The sequence below is a fragment of the Malassezia vespertilionis genome, chromosome 2, assembly GCF_029542925.1.
Source record: "Malassezia vespertilionis chromosome 2, complete sequence".
NCBI lineage: Eukaryota > Fungi > Basidiomycota > Malasseziomycetes > Malasseziales > Malasseziaceae > Malassezia > Malassezia vespertilionis.
The window spans coordinates 684,633-701,969 of NC_079248.1; the positions used below are offsets into that span (position 1 = coordinate 684,633).

The 17,337-nt window shown below is 53.7% G+C and overlaps 9 protein-coding genes across 9 annotated transcripts; 4 read left to right on the forward strand and 5 right to left on the reverse strand.

The window, feature by feature from the left end:
- Positions 1–411: 411 nt before the first annotated feature.
- On the reverse strand, positions 412–1,576 carry RPL7 (60S ribosomal protein L7; the record flags this gene model as incomplete). Its single annotated transcript, XM_056206011.1, has 3 exons — positions 412–1,038; positions 1,285–1,396; positions 1,554–1,576. The coding sequence occupies 3 exons, from the start codon at positions 1,574–1,576 to the stop codon at positions 412–414; spliced, it is 762 nt and encodes a 253-aa protein (XP_056061986.1).
- A 451-nt stretch (positions 1,577–2,027) lies between these two features.
- SNX3 (Sorting nexin-3) lies at positions 2,028–3,062 on the forward strand (the record flags this gene model as incomplete). The annotated part of the gene is made up of 1 exon (XM_056206012.1): positions 2,028–3,062. The coding sequence occupies one exon, from the start codon at positions 2,028–2,030 to the stop codon at positions 3,060–3,062; it is 1,035 nt and encodes a 344-aa protein (XP_056061987.1).
- Positions 3,063–3,179: 117 nt separating this feature from the next.
- Positions 3,180–5,600, reverse strand: ERG3 (Delta(7)-sterol 5(6)-desaturase; the record flags this gene model as incomplete). The annotated part of the gene is made up of 2 exons (XM_056206013.1): positions 3,180–4,155; positions 4,300–5,600. 2 exons carry the CDS (start codon positions 5,598–5,600, stop codon positions 3,180–3,182), a joined length of 2,277 nt encoding a protein of 758 aa, XP_056061988.1.
- Positions 5,601–5,683: 83 nt separating this feature from the next.
- HST2 (Sir2 histone deacetylase Hst2) lies at positions 5,684–6,845 on the forward strand (the record flags this gene model as incomplete). Its single annotated transcript, XM_056206014.1, has 3 exons — positions 5,684–6,050; positions 6,079–6,288; positions 6,316–6,845. The coding sequence occupies 3 exons, from the start codon at positions 5,684–5,686 to the stop codon at positions 6,843–6,845; spliced, it is 1,107 nt and encodes a 368-aa protein (XP_056061989.1).
- Positions 6,846–8,414: 1,569 nt separating this feature from the next.
- Positions 8,415–9,299, forward strand: MVES1_001163 (uncharacterized protein; the record flags this gene model as incomplete). Its single annotated transcript, XM_056206015.1, has 1 exon — positions 8,415–9,299. One exon carries the CDS (start codon positions 8,415–8,417, stop codon positions 9,297–9,299), a length of 885 nt encoding a protein of 294 aa, XP_056061990.1.
- A 43-nt stretch (positions 9,300–9,342) lies between these two features.
- Positions 9,343–10,262, reverse strand: BOS1 (protein transport protein bos1; the record flags this gene model as incomplete). Its single annotated transcript, XM_056206016.1, has 4 exons — positions 9,343–9,368; positions 9,397–9,472; positions 9,503–9,898; positions 9,927–10,262. The coding sequence occupies 4 exons, from the start codon at positions 10,260–10,262 to the stop codon at positions 9,343–9,345; spliced, it is 834 nt and encodes a 277-aa protein (XP_056061991.1).
- A 224-nt stretch (positions 10,263–10,486) lies between these two features.
- HMT1 (type I protein arginine methyltransferase) lies at positions 10,487–11,489 on the forward strand (the record flags this gene model as incomplete). The annotated part of the gene is made up of 2 exons (XM_056206017.1): positions 10,487–10,703; positions 10,732–11,489. 2 exons carry the CDS (start codon positions 10,487–10,489, stop codon positions 11,487–11,489), a joined length of 975 nt encoding a protein of 324 aa, XP_056061992.1.
- Positions 11,490–11,630: 141 nt separating this feature from the next.
- On the reverse strand, positions 11,631–15,566 carry KIC1 (kinase that interacts with cdc31p; the record flags this gene model as incomplete). Its single annotated transcript, XM_056206018.1, has 2 exons — positions 11,631–12,268; positions 12,491–15,566. The coding sequence occupies 2 exons, from the start codon at positions 15,564–15,566 to the stop codon at positions 11,631–11,633; spliced, it is 3,714 nt and encodes a 1,237-aa protein (XP_056061993.1).
- A 165-nt stretch (positions 15,567–15,731) lies between these two features.
- On the reverse strand, positions 15,732–17,255 carry CDS1 (phosphatidate cytidylyltransferase; the record flags this gene model as incomplete). The annotated part of the gene is made up of 1 exon (XM_056206019.1): positions 15,732–17,255. One exon carries the CDS (start codon positions 17,253–17,255, stop codon positions 15,732–15,734), a length of 1,524 nt encoding a protein of 507 aa, XP_056061994.1.
- Positions 17,256–17,337: the final 82 nt, after the last annotated feature.

Consider the following 17,337-nt stretch of genomic DNA (forward strand, 5'->3'; position numbering starts at 1 on the left):
ATAAAGACGGAGGTGAGGTCTAAAATCTTTGCAAAGCAAGTGCAACGACAATTTTATTCCATTTGCCTGCCCGTGCGTAAGCTTTAGAAGCGTCGGATGCGCCCCCAAAATCCACCAACCGCGGTTCAGATTTTTGCCTAGTAGGCAATCATACGCATTCTACAATTTTCTTCGCCATTCTTCACACTTCGAAACGTTCTCGGCACAATAGCCTAACAGACGCTGGTTTAACAAAACTTACTAAGCAAGCTTGTCAGCACAAAGTTGGGCAAAGCAGGATTTTTGCAGTGCTACGGAAACGTGCACCGAGGCGCAACATAAGGCTATGTGCACAGGTAAAGTGACATCAGATCAGCTTTCTCCAGTGAAAGCAATCATGTAGAGAGATAAAACACGAGTGTAAGCATGTGCTTAGTTCATGCGGCGAACGAGGCGGTTAATGTTAGACTCGTGGTCGCCAGCGTCACCACCCTGGATAAAGTTGATAAACTTCCTCCTCCTGAAGCCGCCGGTAGGGCTGGAAAGTTTGAAAGGCCACAGGAAAGTGGTGGCAGCCTTAAAGTTGGGGCCCGCAGTCGCGATCTCGTGCACAATATCCTCCACAGAGATGATACCGTACTTGCCGAGGTGCTCCTCAATCAAGTTGTTGTCAGTGATGGGGATGCGTTGCCTGTTAATCTTTGCGTAGCCACGCTTGTAGAGAAGCTCGCGGATGGTCTTGAGGTTAGGCTCGCCGTAAGCAACGTAGGGCTCAACGAGCCTGAGCATCTGCATAGTGGCGTTGTTGAGCTTCACAAACACACCATTGTTGATCTGCAAGAGACGGAGAAGTTGCAGAATCTTCTTGGGCTTGGGTGCAATGTTGCTAATACCACGGAGACGCACAACAAATGCAACGCGCGGCTCACCAGGAACATAAAAGTCACCCTTGGACTTGGCCACGCGACGGAGACGGATCTGCTCACGCTCGAGAGCCTTGTACTCCTTCACGTACTGCTCGGCACGCTTGAATACAACAGAGCGCTTCTGCTTGCGGGCCTAATGACGTGTCAGTATCCAGTAAAACCAATAGTGCGATCTGTCCCATGGCTGTGCAAGACAAGGAAGGTGCCCCAGAAGCAACGGAAAAAGTACCAATTGCCGGAGTCAGCCCCGAAAGATGGTATGAATTGAAGACATCAACGACGTTAAAAAACCTCTAGTCCACAAGGGTTGTTATGCATCATACATAGGGTTGCACAAAGTGCATCGCACAGCCATAGGACAGTCAGCAGAAAAACGTACCTTGCGGAGCTCAACCGCCTTGGCCTGCTTCTCCTCGCGGGCCTTGACATCCGACTTCCGCTTCTTCAGCAAGGTCTCGGGAACAAGCACAGAGCTGGCGCTGGGCACAGAGCTAAAAGTAGTGTCAGTAATTGTTCGTTTGCACGATAGAGGTATTTGCGTCAATCAAACATGGTCGCTAGCGCAACGTGGCGCGACAAAATCAATACAATGATGCAACGACAATACATAGACTAGTCGCAAATACCCCCATCATTACCTTTACTTACGTCTTAACCGGGGCAGCAGGCATCTTGACGAATGCAATCGAAAGGTGGTTAGGATGAAAACCTTTCCCAGCGAGCGCCTAGAGGCGTGCAGCGAGATCCCATTGTACTTGGTCACGTGTTGAAATGTAGTTCTGTTCCCCACGTGATACTTGCGCGAAGGCCGTGCACCACCACCGAGCGCTACCGCGTCGTAGACCCGGATCCAACAGAAGGGGCCTGGCACGAGCGCAAAGAAAACTTAGCGCAAATAACGATGTGTATACGCCATGGTAGAATAAAATTAGATTGCCTATGCATTGCATTGCATTGCTCCAAACGCTGAAATGCCGCGTATATGACGGCGCAGAGCACGCCGATGCTGTCTTCTCGAAGCCTGTTCTGAATGCGAGCACCTACACCGCAAGCCGTTTATAGCGTGCGTGCGTAAGCACCCACAGCATCGTTTCCCTGTCGCACGACCGCTCTCTATACGGCATGCCCGTGCGACGCGCTGAAATTAATTGCCAATATACCCCAGCAAAGAAAGCGGAACGTGCACTCTCCGTGCCACTACACTTACTGGACATGTCCTACTTTTACGCTGAGGATACCTCATTATCCGAGAATGCTCTATCTTCCTCACATGCTGAGGTATGGGGTGGAACAGGCAGTGCAAAACGCGTACAAGCAGCGCCTTTGCCCAGTGCAGACTTCCAGGAGACGAACTCCATCATAGCGGAAGACTTGGTAGACGAAGAGCATCCGTGGGGCCCGCCGCCCGCAGCACAGAAAGACACACGAGTATCAGGTACTGATTACGAAGCACTACGAACTGAACAACAAGAGCCGGATGCGTGGCCTCAGACGTCTGCATTTGCGAGCCACACGGCAAACACACGACAAGGCGTGCTTCGTTCCGACAGCACGCAAGCACACCAAGCCGTGGAGCCGACAGGTTACCAACGGAGTCATACCACATTTCAGCCACGGAATGCGGGCGGTTCCATTTTTAGCAGAATGGATGCTGGGCCGCCGCCGCCGGTGAAACCAGCAGCCAACGAAGCCAAGAGTGCTTCTGTATACCCTACTTCCTACTCTCCCTTTGCGCGCGTAGAAACGCTAAAAACGCGCCAGGATACTAGCGCTGACATGTACGGCGTCCCGGAAAACTTTTTGGAAGTGGAAGTCCGGAATCCACGCACGCACGGTTATGGACGGAAGATGTACACGGACTATGAGCTCGTCACGCGGACCAATATTCCTGCATTCAAGCTGTCTTACTCGGTTGTACGCCGCCGCTACTCTGACTTTGAATTTTTCCGCGAAACGCTAGAGCGCGAGACAACGCGTGTGAATATCCCACCGTTGCCCGGGAAGGTGTACACGAACCGATTCTCGGACGATGTAATTGAGAATCGCCGAGAAGGACTTGAGCGTTTCTTGCAAATTGTGGCCGGCCATCCTTTGCTCCAAACAGGAAGCAAGCAAATGGCTGCCTTCTTGCAAGATAGCCAATGGCGCCGGCTATAAAGCAATATAAAAAAGCAATGTTTTATTATGCAAAAGCTAGGAAGGGGTGTATTTGTATATGCAGTAAGGCCAGCAGATCGGTATAGGTACTAAGGAAAATACAAGCGGCCTCGTGCATCATTCCTTCTTCTGCTTGTCCTTCTCAATTTGCTCCTGTGCAGCAAGCAACGGGTCGTCAAGGGGCATTGGCTCCCGGAAACTCCCACCCAGGCGGTCAAATGTGGTAAAGTACTGCCCATAATTGCAAGTAAAATACAGGTGGTGTAAAGTATGATGCGCCGGCCCATTAATAACCATTTCCGCGCCCGTTCCTGAGATCATGTCCGAGTCGTGAATCATAATACTCCATAAATTCACGAACCCGAATAAGGCCAAAAACAAAAGCTTGTGAAGCGGGAAGAGGACGGGAAAAATATGGTATGGCAAACTCTGTGCATACCCGTCCAAGGGGTGGAACGCGTGCGACGCAAATGGTGTCGGCACAATCCATCTGTGATGCGGCTTGTGCACATACTTGTAGATACTTGGATGGTGTTCCAAGCGATGAATCCAGTAAATACAGCAGTCTGTAAAGACGAGAAAAAATGGCACACTAAACACCATGTACAACCAACCGTAGTCGCTCACATTATTGTAAACACGCGAATACCCCCGCACTTCTGCAAGAAACCACGGTAATGTTAGCAAATCAAGCCATGGAAATGCGTGCAGAGAACATTGGATCTCGAGCCAAATTTGGTTTTTCAGGAACCGGGGATGCCGGGTCAAGTCCTTATTGAACAAAAAGTAATACGACAGGGACGCCATCGAAAAATACATGAGCAAAATGCCGACATACGTAATGACGTAAAGTGAAATTGCCTGCCGGACAATATTGTCGCGCGGAAGCCAGGAATCGGCATGGTCGCTAGTGCCGCACTTGGCACCAACATCTGGCAAACTATGCAAGGTCCTGTTCATTGTCGAACCAACGGCAAAACATGCTTCTGAAAAACGCGAAGCTGGAAGCATTTTGGCCCAAACCCAGTCAAGTGCATACTCGTCCGCATAATGCAGCACCAAGTCCATCTCCTCAAGGGTACGGTAATCAATGCTAGGACGATAAAACACTTTTGGCTCGCATTCACTTTGACTAAGCGCAGCCAAATGGCGTGACTTTTGTTGCGCCCGCCGTCTACCTACACGTAAATATCGGGAAATCGGGACGCGCTACAGAAGCGTTGGGCAGTACGCGCACCATTCGCCTTGCTGGCTAGGGACCAGATCGGAGGGCGGGGTAGGCACGCGGCACCATTTCCACACAATGCACTGTGACTTGTCCAGCGTCATTTCAAAATCTAGCGTGTAAAGCGCAACACGCACCGGCTCGGACGGCACACCGGCTAGGAAAATGGGGAGCGGATCAAACAAGGTCCGCAGCGAGGCAATGTGGTTGAATGTGTGCCCGAGCGCTTCCATGTAGTCTGGGTGTTTAGCATGATGATGCAAAGCATAGACAAATAGATGGTCGCTCAGCTGGTTGTAGTATGCAAACTTGGACGGCAGTATCGAGTCGGATACCCCGCATCGTAGTCCTTGGCGTTGCTCGACGGGCGCACACATGGTGATGCGCATCACCCGTGCATTATCATTTAAGATAAGAAGACCAAGAGAGACGATTCCAAGGTCACGCAGTTCAATTTGTACCTCTGCCGCGTCTGTACCTTCTCGAGACACAAAGCGCGCGCGAATGCGATGTTTTGGTGGATTCTGACCAAAGTCGGGATTCAGCGAGGAAAGCGCTGCAGCCTCTGCTTTACATTGTACGTACATTGCGCTGTTAAATGCTTGCACAAGGCTGCGTACACGGTGTGCAGGTGTCTCGCCCGATGTGGACGCTTGCACTTCAGCGAGCCACGGCGAGCGCGGTGCAAAAGACAGAGATGACGGAATAGGGTACAGCGAACTGCATATGCCAGAATCGCACTCTTCGCTGCGTATCTCCTCCTTGCATGCGCGTGCGGAATGCAAGGGTTTTGTACACTGTCGCTTGCGGCGCAAGGTAAGAAGCAAATCACGCTGTTGTGCTGGCGTGAGAGGTGCGGCGCTGTACTCTTGCTCTGCAACCTGCAAGGCCGATGCATCGTTTGAAGATTCGTCTATAGGCTCCCGGAGCAACCCTTTTATCTGCTCCAGCATTTGCAGGATACTCGAGACGTGCGAAAGATATGTCGCAAGGTCCGGCGGTTGAGCGCCCGGTGCGTTTGCCTGCGCTCCAATCACAGCCGCAAGGCTCTGCGATGATGTACCATGCATCTGCATTAGCGAAGTAATGGGTATAAGCAGATCTAACATCCCGTACAATATCCCTTCGTGGATGCCTGCCTGGGGTATTGGCAATTGGGACTGGGCGGTGTGGGCATCCAACAAATTCAGCATCTGTTTTACATGCAAAAGTGCCCTTTGAAGCGCATTTGCTGTAGGTGTAGTAGTATGTGGTGTGGCATGGCTTTCCTGAGCTGCCTCGCTCTGCGAAGCAGCGTCCGGCGCACCTGCCATCGTCGCAGCGATCGAGCCGTAGCGCTCGATTGCACGTGATATGAACGCACGAGCCCAGTCGTGTGCCTGTTGCTCTTCCTGTCATGGTAGCAACCGAGCCGCGCATCTCGCGTAAGAAAGAGAGACAACTTGAGCACATTGCAGAAAAAATTAGGGATGGAAATTTGAAGCGAATTCTTGTCATGGCCGGCGCAGGGATCTCCACAAGTGCCGGGATTCCTGATTTCCGGTCGCCTGGGACGGGTCTGTATGCAAGCGTCGCCAAGTACGAACTTCCATACCCCGAGGCGCTGTTTGACATTAGGTTTTTCCGAAAAAATCCACGACCATTTTATACGCTTTACGAGGAACTGTATCCCGACGGCCGTAAATACCGGCCTACGTTGACGCACTGTTTTTTCCGGTTGCTCGAGGAAAAGGGCGTGCTGCTGCGGGTCTTTACTCAAAATAGTGCGTGTGCGATGGAGGCTTACAACAGTTGACACATTGGAAACATTATCAGGTCTAGATTCCGACAGCATCGTCGAAGCGCACGGGTCGTTTGCGAAAGCGCGATGCGTGGAGTGCAAGAAGCTTGTCGAACCTGCATGGCTCGAGAAACGTTTGAAGAATGGTCAAGTTGCACGATGTGAACAGCAAGAGTGTTCTTCAAAAAATCCGGCTCCCACGGTAAAGCCGGATATTACATGTACGTACATGGGCATGCTAACCACAGTTTTTGGAGAGAACCTTCCGGACCGATTTTTTGAGCGTCTCATCGACTTCCGCAGTGCAGAGCTTCTATTGGTGCTGGGAACTTCTTTGGCTGTCAATCCCTTTGCTTCGCTGATCGACAAAGTGCCTTTAACGTGTCCGCGTATCCTGTTCAATTTGGAACGTGTGGGCGAGGCGCGTGATAATTATTTCGGAAGCGAAGGATTCGTCTTTGAAGACGATTCACGCGATATATTTTATCCTGGGCATGTCGACGATACTATCCGCACATTTGTACAAAAATGCGGATGGGAGAGACAATTGGATACCATTTATAACACGCTCCAGGATCGTTTGGACAAGGAGCATGCTGCAGACGTACAACCGGATGCAAAAGAAGATATAACGAACGACCAACTCGATGCCGTTCCATCGGAAAAGAAGCAAACCGAGACAAATTCTGACAAAGTGTTGCCCTCTGCCGACAACCTCGCTGCGCAGCTGGCAAAGACGTCGTTGGAACCCATGCACGGACCCCTAAAAAAGTTGTAAAGTACATAGCAAAGGAATTCCTCCACTTGGTTAATTAGCCCAATTCACAGTGCTGTATGGATCCATGCCATGCAGAAAAGGTAGCGCGAGCATGTCTCCAGGCATACAGTGATCTACCATCCGGCGGTGGAAAACCACACTGCCGCTCAAATGGACGGTACGTTTAATTTTCCCCCATCTGATAAAAGCGATGAATGGACGATTTTAGCTGGCGCCGTTCTGGAACTTTTCGGAGAATACATTCCCATTGCGCTCGGCACAGGCGTGAAATGCTTACCTTATGCACGGTATTCATCCCATGGCGATGTATTACACGATTGTCACGCAGAAGTATTGACACGGCGCGGCGTGCGTGCATGGCTCTTGGAACGGTTGGTCAATGAGACGAGCAATACGGACGCGACGGATGGAATTCAAAGAGTCTTTTCGCGTATTCAGACAAGCGATGGGTCTCTTGTGCACTGGGAATTGTCTCCTCATGCACGTTTACACTGGTACATTTCTACGCTCCCATGCGGCGAAGCATCGTCTGGAACAATCCGCGCCAAGATATCTACCGAGGGCGACTGGGGCCGCACTGCCGACGCTTTAGGTGAAGCAACTTTGCATCGCGGCCGAGACATACCGTGGAGCACAGGCCCACATATTTTGCGCACAAAGCCTGGGCGCCGCGATGCACCGCCGAGCATTAGCATGTCGTGTTCGGACAAAATGTGTCGTTGGAGCGTGCTGGGTGTCCAGGGTGCGCTTCTATCACAATGGTTGGAGCCCATCTATATTTCCAGTGTCGTGATCAGTGCCGCACCAGGCGCACAATGGAGCTCTGTCGATTGTGCGTGGGCCATTGCCGGAAGGCTCAAGAATGAACCATTATACTCAGTCACTCCTGACGTATATCCCGTCTCTTTTTCATTTCCAGATGCGCGCGGGGAAGTCGAGGCGCGTGTGGCGATGCATACTGGTATTGAACGCGGCTCGCACGCATGGGCATCCGTGGAGCCAGTGCCGAGCGCTACATCAATTGCATGGCGTTGTGGGCAACGAATGGAAAATTTGCTAGGAGGGATTAAGCTAGGCGCATCAGCGAAGCGGCGTGGAAATGTGCCATTGCCCGCATCATCTTTGTACGTCACACAGCATGGCTTACCATAGCTCCTCTCTTTGTAAGCGTGCATGGTTTGCACAAGTGCAAGAAGCAAGTCGTCATTTGGAAGGTAATGTTACGGAGTGTGACTATGCATATGCCAAGAACCCATCTGATACTGCTAGGGGGTTTCGAGATGCAGCGATTTGCGCGTACCAGAAGAAAAAAGCCGCACTCTGTGGACCTTACCTCCCTGACACTGTCGAAACGCGGGTCAAACAATTTATTGCCGCGAATACACAAACGCATAATGACCCTGCTTCTGCAGTCATTGGTGTACTTGACAGTAGGACCCATGCTGCATTCCCTATGCATGCATGGCTCCGTACTCCACGCCGCTGGGACCACTTTTGAGTGGGGTCGTGTGCGTATTTAGTAAGCGCCACTTTTTTTTTCCGAGTGGCGCTGCATTGCTAGCGTTGTTCATGACCCGCTATACGAAACTCGAAGGACGTCGCACCATTGACAATGGCGCGCGGCCTATCACTGCGATATGCACCCAAGAAAATAATTCGAACGCTGTTGTGATGGATACACCCATGCGCGAAGATCCCAAAAAATTGCTTAAGCGCGCAAAGCTATTACGACTCAAAGCTAAGAAAGCAAGCTCGGACGAGACGCGCGCCAAATTCGAGCGCGAAATCAAGGAGGTCGAGATCCAAGTGAATGCATCGAACGGTGCTCGGGGCTCGCTCGGCAAACGCAAGAAGCAAAATAACGAGACGTCCCGCTCGTGGCGGCCGCGACTCGGGGACCAAAGTAGCGAGTTTCGTCGTGCAAGACGAGCGGATGAGCGCACTTCCTCGACACGATGCTTTGTATGCCGTGGTATGGGACATTCTGCGAAGGAATGTTCTGAGCATGTGGCTGGCGAAGGTGCTACTGCTGGCCGGGATACCGTCGGGATCTGTTTCCGGTGCGGAAGCACCGAGCATACATTGTCCAAGTGCCGTCGTGGATCGAAGCGTGATGACCATCTGCCGTTTGCAACGTGTTACATTTGCTCAACAAAAGGACACTTGTCGTCCAAGTGCCCTGAAAATATGGGGCGCGGCGTGTACCCCGAGGGCGGGAGCTGCAAAGTGTGTAAATCCGTCGAGCACCTTGCTAAAGATTGCCCCTTGGATCCGCGCCGGGTTTCCTCCGCAGGCGCTATTGATGCCGGGGGCGTGGGCATTCTTGCCGCTGATGCCGACGTGCAGATTGGCGCTGATGAGGACGAGTTTCACACTGTAGCACAGGCACGCGCAAGACACACACCGCGGCCGGCAGCGGCGTGCAAGCCAAGGAAAAAGGTCGTCTCTTTTTAATGCGTAGGGATGTGTTGTACGATAGGGTATCTATAAAAACAAATCAGCCAAACCATCGGTATATCATGACTGTTGTCAGCAAGCACATCATACGCACAGAACGCAAACAGGGTGAAAACAGCACCCACGCCGAAAATGAAACTGTCCTGCGCACTGACACGGTCGATAATACCCTTGCTGTAAGCGTCTAGCATAGTACATACAATCAACTCGCGACTTAGTCCAACCTTATTCGCCGCATCAAGCAGCCGCCTCCGTGTACCTTTCAAAATACCACGCTGCTCGACCAAGTTGTTCAGCACGGACCGCCCCTGTGAAATAAATGCATCCAGCTGCACTTCTGTACTTTGGATGAAGGAGTGCTCGCGCAAAGCATGGTTCTCACGCATACTGTACGAAGAGCCCGGCTCGTAGCCGTTTGGGTAGTTTGGCTGCACCTTGTAAGCCATGAGTGGATCCGACGCTTGCTGCATGTTTCCTTGGCCGTACATGTTTGGCATGTTGTGCTGCATTGTCGGCCTCGCATATGCAGGCAAAGTTGGCATCTGCGGCGTGCTCGTCACTACAAAAGGTGCGCTTGCGCCAGTCATATCAATTGCCTGGGGTTAGCTAAGCAGGCACACATACTCTTGCACGAGGTACTTGCGCTGTGTCCATCGCCGTAGCCGCATGCACTGCGTTCACCGGCGAAGACATTGTATGCTCAGGCACCCGGTTTAGCTCTTCGCGCATTTTCAACGTCATTTCCCGAAAGCTCGTCGCGCGCGCGAGCGCCTTTTCTCGCTTCGCAATCACCAATTCTCGCTTCGCCATCCCCTCGTAATCCTCTACTGTCTTGAGCAGCGTTGCAATCGCGGCTGAAATTTGCGCACGTCTCGCGGCAGTTGGATCAGCATTGTACACGCCGATATCAGCGCGCACAGCCGCCTCTTGCCGCACAGCAAGATTGTACAACGAGTTCATCGTGCTGCAAGCGTGCCTTAGCGGCACTGCCGCGGCGCGTCGATGTGCACGTGACACTGCCATTTTTTTCCGCGTCTTGCTGCACGGCTTCCAAGCAGACCATGGGCCAAGACGGAATCCTGCTCGAGGCGGAGAAAATGACATCGAAAGACTAGTATGTGCTGTGCAGTAGCGCTTACCAAAGCTATGCCGACTCATACGCTCACTTTGGCATTCACGAGGAAATGCTCAAGGACGAAGTCCGCACGCTTTCCTACCGCCAGGCCATCCAGAACAACTCCCATCTGTTCCGCGACAAGGTCGTGCTTGATGTTGGGTGCGGCACAGGGATTTTGTGCATGTTTGCAGCTAAAGCAGGTGCAAAGAAGGTGATTGGCGTGGACATGAGCAATATTATTGATCAGGCTCAAGAGATTGTGAAGGCGAACCAGCAGGATCATGGTACGTAGTCCGTGTGCGCTGACCGCAGTCGTGACTCTGATCAAAGGCAAGATGGAAGATGTGGACTTGGGTCTTGGCCCTAACGGCAAGGTCGATGTCATTGTGAGCGAATGGATGGGCTACTTTTTGCTGTACGAAAGCATGCTTGACACGGTGCTTCTCGCGCGCGACAAGTATCTCGCACCGGGCGGTGTCATGCTCCCTGACCATGCCACGCTGTATCTGTCCGCTATTGAAGACCAGGAATACAAAGAGGAGAAAATTGACTTTTGGGACGACGTGTACGGTTTTGACTACTCGATTATCAAAGGCATTGCGTTGCGGGAACCGCTTGTGGACACTGTCGAGCTCCGCAGCGTGGTGTGCGACCCTGCGCCGATCAAGCACATCGATTTACTGACGGTTACAAAGGAGGATCTCACATTTGCGTCGGACTTTAAACTGCGTGCGACGCGCAATGATTATGTCCATGCCTTCCTCGGCTGGTTCGACATTGGGTTTGAGGCTTGCCACAAGCCCGTGCGCTTCTCCACGGGCCCTCACTCGCGCTACACGCACTGGAAGCAGACTGTGTTCTACACCCCAAACACGCTCACTGTCAGCGAGGGTGACGAGATTGAGGGCCGGTTGAGCTGCGGCCCCAATGCGCGCAATCCACGCGACTTGGACATCACCGTGGCGTACCGAGTCGGTGGCGCACACCCTGCAGAAGGGGAGATGCAATATAAAATGTACGTTTGTCGTGCCATTGGCAGGACGGTAGTAATGCTTATTCCCAGGTCCTAATTGCTGCGGTCTTTCTTGTACAGGTACTAGCGACGCAGGTCAGCCTACTTTCCTATCGTAGCAAAGTGTAGTAACCGATACCAACGCATCTTTGGTCCGCCACAGCTCTACACAGAAAAAGGGTTTCCCAATGCAGCTATTTTACTCGCGGTACCAAAGTACCATCTGGCGTTGCCTGCGGATTTTGCGCTGGAGCTGGAGGATACCGTACAAGAGTGCCTCGGCACTAGGGGGGCAACCCGGGACGTACAGGTCCACGGGCACAATACGGTCACAGCCACGAACAACACTGTAACTGTAGTGGTAGTAGCCGCCGCCATTAGCACAAGAGCCCATTGAGATCACCCAGCGGGGCTCGGGCATCTGGTCGTATACTTTCCGGAGAGCCGGGGCCATCTTATTCGTCAAGGTCCCTGCAACAATCATAATATCACTCTGACGCGGGGTGGCACGGAATACGATACCAAGACGATCTTGGTCATACCGAGGGCCCGATGCGTGCATCATCTCTACGGCACAGCATGCAAGACCAAACGTCATGGGCCACGCAGAACTTTGGCGTGCCCAGTTTACCACCTTGTCAAGAGTGGACAGTGTATATTCAATGGTATTCTTGGGAGTCTCAAGACTCAACTGGTTGCTCCCAGCATTTGCAAGCTGGCGCGGCGGAGTGGCCATAGGCGCCGGCACCGACCCAGGCCCCGCGGCAAGCGTCTGCGGTGTGGCACGGAAACCACGCGCAGCAGCGACACGGCTCAAAGGAGCGGCAACACGAAGACCTAACAGTCAGTATCTGCTGCATGCGCTGTGCGACACGTACCTATAGAGCTGGTCAATAGAGACTTCATTGGTGTTCCCGACATCATCGTTGCCAGGCGATAAAAGACGCTTGGTGTAAAAAGCAAGGACAGGCGCACCGTTCCAAGGATCAAATATGGCGTAGGTGATTGGTCCAACGGGGATTTCGTTCTACGTGCCACGTGGCTTTTTATTGTACAGACCTGGGTGCAACACGGTGGCGAGGCCGTTGGAGAGCGTGTCGAGCCACGTGCCAAGGTCGTGCACCGTTTGCAAGAGCTCTGTATGGAGCTCGTGGCGATTCATTAGCCGTGCAAAGTCCAGCGGGCGCGGCGTAGGACCTTCAAGGCCCATGTACGGGTCCCAGGATGGCACGCTAAATACGTCATGTATGCCTGGATCATAGACCGGCGGCGCCTCTGGCGGCTTTTCCGGGGTGTGTAGCGACGTAGTCACCGGATCCGATGCTTCGCGGATGTGCACACCGCCTTTGGAGGGCGGAGATCGCGTATAGGGAGTTGTATTCATCGTCGGATCAGAGCCGCCATGCCGTTTACGTTGGTGGGGTGCGTCGGGTGCCGTTGCGGGCTGGCCAGGCAAAAGAGAAGCAGCGGTAGGAGCGAGCGACGTATCCGACGCACTTGGCGCTAGCAAGCCCCTGTCGTTACGCGCAGGCACGCCCGCCGGCTCTTGTGACGGCCGGTGTCGACTGGAAAGCGAGTGCGCCATTTGGTAGGCACTGCCCACGCGCGAACGCAACTCGCTCGTACTGCCACTCCGACTGCGCGTGCGACTAATCGCGCCTTGCGGTCTGAATCCCGGAAAAGGCTCGTCAAGGAATTTGGGCGCGTCGGCATTCCATGTGCGCACTCGGTTCTGCGGATCGAAGCTTAAGGAGGAGGAAGAGGACACAAGTCGCAGCGGTGTTTGTGGCGCGCGAAGGCCTACATTACTGGGCATGCGGCCGACTCGCCGCAAAGCCGGGGACGGGCGATGCAAGAGATTATTCTCGCTATCCGGCGATCCTTGGGCCGAGTTCGACTCTGTGGCGGATGCATTCGAGAGTGTCGCTGCGAGGCTCGTACTGCTTCCCGCCTTGAGGTCCGTGCTTGTCGCAAATGAGGGGCTGCGCGAGGTCATGGGCGTTGTTTTGCTCGTGCCGTTAAGGTCATGACTGGGCGTGGACGGCTCAAAATGCGCAGGCTCACTGCGCGGCGTGGCATCTACGCGACTCCCTAAGCCAAAGCGGAATGGGATAGTTCCGTGCCCTGAGAACCCCGTCGCTGCAGGGCGCTCCGCACGGTTTGGCGTGGCGGAAGGCGGCGGTGCAGTGGTAAGGCTGTGAATAGACGCGGCAGATGCGCTTGTTGCGAGGGGCGTCGCAACTTTTTCTGGCGGTGCACCGCGCTTTTGCTCAGGCTTCTTGTCTCCTTCTGCGTCAAAAACTCGGGCGAGGGGGTGGTCATTTGCCACAAACGCCGACGGTGCGGCCGCACCCTCTGTCGTATCCGCCTCGAGCATACTGAAACGCCATTCAGGCAGCGTACTTTCCGTATGGTCCTGCTCCAAGTTTAGTGTTTTTGCGAGCGGATCGCTTCGCGGCTGGATCAGGCTTGTGCGCGTTCCTCCTGCGTGGGTCCATCGTGAATATTGCACGAGTAACTCGCGCAGCACCGAAACGGGCACTTTGGCATACGTCCTTACCCACTTCCCACGCGCCAATTCTGCCGCGGAGAGCCGCTCTTTTGGATCCTCGTCCAAACACGACGCAACAAACTCGCGCATCATCGACGAGTACGGGCCGTCTGGAAGACGCGGTGGTTTGTTTTTCGGGATCATCGCAATGACCTGCTGCTGATCATGGTCTGCATGGGGCGGCGATCCAGTTGCAATTTCGTACGCGGTGATGCCCAGACTCCAAATATCCGCCTTGTAATCGTATGTCTTTCCTTCGAGGATGACTTCGGGCGCCATCCAATACGGAGTGCCTACCAGCGTCTTGCGCTTTCCGCGCGTGCCGCCATGGACAAAAGAGGCCGCAACGCCAAAGTCACAGAGCATGACTTGGCCGGTGCGCATCACCAATATATTCGCAGCCTTAATATCGCGATGAATGATGCCTGCGTGGTGGATATAGTCTAGCGCAACGAGTACCTCGCGCATGATGACCACACTGTGCCGTTCTTCTACAGGACCCGCCTTCATCAGCGTGCGCACACTTCCGCCTTCCGCATAATCCATCGCGATGCACAGCGTCGGGCCCGTAAGCCAGCTGCCCCAATACTGCACAATATTTTTCGAGTGTAGGTGGTGCATCTGGCTGAGCAGGTTGACTTCGCGGCGGATTTCGCTCACGTCGTCGTCGGGCGTGTCCAAGTCGATCACTTTCAGTGCGACCAAGGTATTCGAAGGTAGATGCATCGCTCGATACACCGCACCATATGCGCCACGACCGATTAGTTCCAGCCGCTTGAATTGGGCTTCCATCGACTGATTTTCACCGCGCTCTCTGGGCCGGGCCATGCGGTGAACTGCACCATTCATGTCGCGCATGCTCGCCGATCCAAGGCTGCTCGTGGTAGAGCGCTCGCTCGGACCGCGATGATGCGTGTTAGTTTGGCCAAGCGACTCGGCAGGGGAAGCGGGCATCACTTTATCGAAGCTCGACGTAGACATTGTCTCGATGCGAGGGGGCATCGCGGCGACCGGCGCTATCTCCACAGCGTGCTCGACGTGTTCTGCACGCAGCTGCGCGCCAACATTAGCCTCATTGCGTGTGCGCGAGCGCAGCTTCGTGAGTCGCGAAAACGTCCCGGCAACGCGACTCGCTGCTGCGGAAAACGGCCGCATGCTTTTCGTCTCCTCCTCGCTGTTCCGCATGCGTACAGAGTTCAGTGAAATCGACGACTCATTGCCGAGAATGCTGCGCGATGAGCCAAAGTCACTCGCATTCATTTCCCATGGCCGCTCAGTGCCGCTGCTGCGGTATCCGCGCATCTCTGTTTCGTAATGCGATGGCGTGGTGGAGCTGATGCTCGTAGACGAGGTCGAGTGGTGCATCCCTCCTGCATTTTCTGTGGCTTGATACGGCAAATCTGCCTGGTGCATCGCTGGCGCTGGCGTTGGGGGCTGCGGCGTGTGCACCATGCGTTTCTCATCGTAGAAGGGCGGTGGAATACGCGCAATAATGTGGCGACCTGCGCTGCGCTGCCGCCGAATGTCCGGCGCTGTGCTTCTTTGCGGAGTACTACTTGCACCAAATGCACCTTCGAACGGCATGCTTACCTACTGGCTCGCCCGCGCTTCCGAAACAGTATTGTCCACACTACGTTGCCGCACCAGCAGCCAAGTGTCGCACATGGCTGCACGGCCCTTTTGCACCACTATGTAGATGACGTCAGCACACATAAGCCCAGGCGTTTGTGTAGTGTTACAGTGCGCTATTCAAGCTTGGACGGCGCTCCGAAGGTGGTGCTGTAGATGCTCATGAAGCGCCACCTGCTGATCGACGGAAAGCTGTGTGATGATGGTCTGCATAACCATACCGACAGTAACGGTATTGTCGCGAATCATGGCCGAGTAGTAGACGAAACTAAACAAACCCATGATAAATTGGCAGTCGAACCGGTCGGTCAGACCTCCATGGCCGGGGATGCTGTCGCCAAAGTCTTTGATCTCAAATGCGCGCTTGAATCCGCTCGCAAAGAAGCCACCGAACGGCGCGACAAGACTAGCGAATGCGGCCATAACCAGTGCGTGGAACTGGAAGTAGGTCCAATGGAATTGCGTCACGGGACGGCGAGCAATCGTGGAAAGAATAGTTGCCAACGTGTCGGGCAGTGCGGAGGTGTGCATATGGAAAACTGGGTTGACGTTGCACTGCACGCCAGAGAAGGCATTCATGCCGAGGTTGACAGACGGGCAAATCATGTAGTTAAACTGCTGGAAAAAGCCCGCATAGAACCACGCGAAACACATGGTGATCAAGAGCGCGCCGATAAATCCTTCCACCGTTTTCTTAGGGCTTAGCTTGATCAGCGGCGTGCGGCCAAACATCATCCCGCAAATGTATGCGAAGATATCATTGCAGATCACCAAGCTGACAGGAACCCAAAACCAGATAATCCCTTCGAGGATGTTGTTTACAATAAAATGGGAGGAAATGGCAATGAGCAAGAGCGACATGTGCACCCAGCAAAAGAGCCCAAATTGGTACTTGAGATTTCCACGCTTGAGGCGCGCGACAAACGCCATGAATCCAAAAATGTAGAGCATGAAGGAAACAAGGCGGTGGTGGCGCGCAAAGTACAAAAAGAACGAATCAACATAGACAATGTGCTTAAAGTAGTATACGAGCGACTCGCCGTACAAGAAGAAGTTGCACACTGCAAAAAAGTACCAGCTGAGCGTCTTGCTCCACAGCTCTTGGCGCCTGTGCTCCTCGCATTCGTCGGGGTCCAGCTCCTTGCGCAATTCCTCCGCGTTTGGGCGGTCCGTCAGGCTCGCACGACCCGGAATCTTGAAAAGCCCGGTGATCTCGCGATACACCATCGTGTCCAACAGAAGAACAAGCAAAATCAAGTATGCAGGGCCCATCAATAAAATGGTCATAAAGCCGCCAATCATGAGGAAGGTGAACAAGGTACGATCTCGCACCTTTTTCCAATAGCTCTGCGATGCGTCCACGTCATTTTTCTGTGCTGCTGGTTTTGGGGCAGCTTTTGCTTTCTGTACGTCCTCCTCTGTCTTTTGCACACTAACTCTCGTTGCTTGCGATGGCTTTGTGGCGCTTGCGGCACGCTTTGCCGCCGACCGAGTGCGGGGCGTAGATGGTTCGCTAGGCACTGCACTCGACTGCGCGGTGTCTGCGCTAGATTCTGCCTTTGCAGCACTACTTATATCTGAAAGTGAAGCAAAACGGTTGTATCCACCAGCCGGGGTGTTACTGCTCCCTTTGCGCGGCGGCATAGCAGTTCGGGGCAAACGTCCCCGAACGCGGAGGCGAGGGCAGGTGGAGAAGATCACGTGCTATAACGGGGGGGTGGGGTGG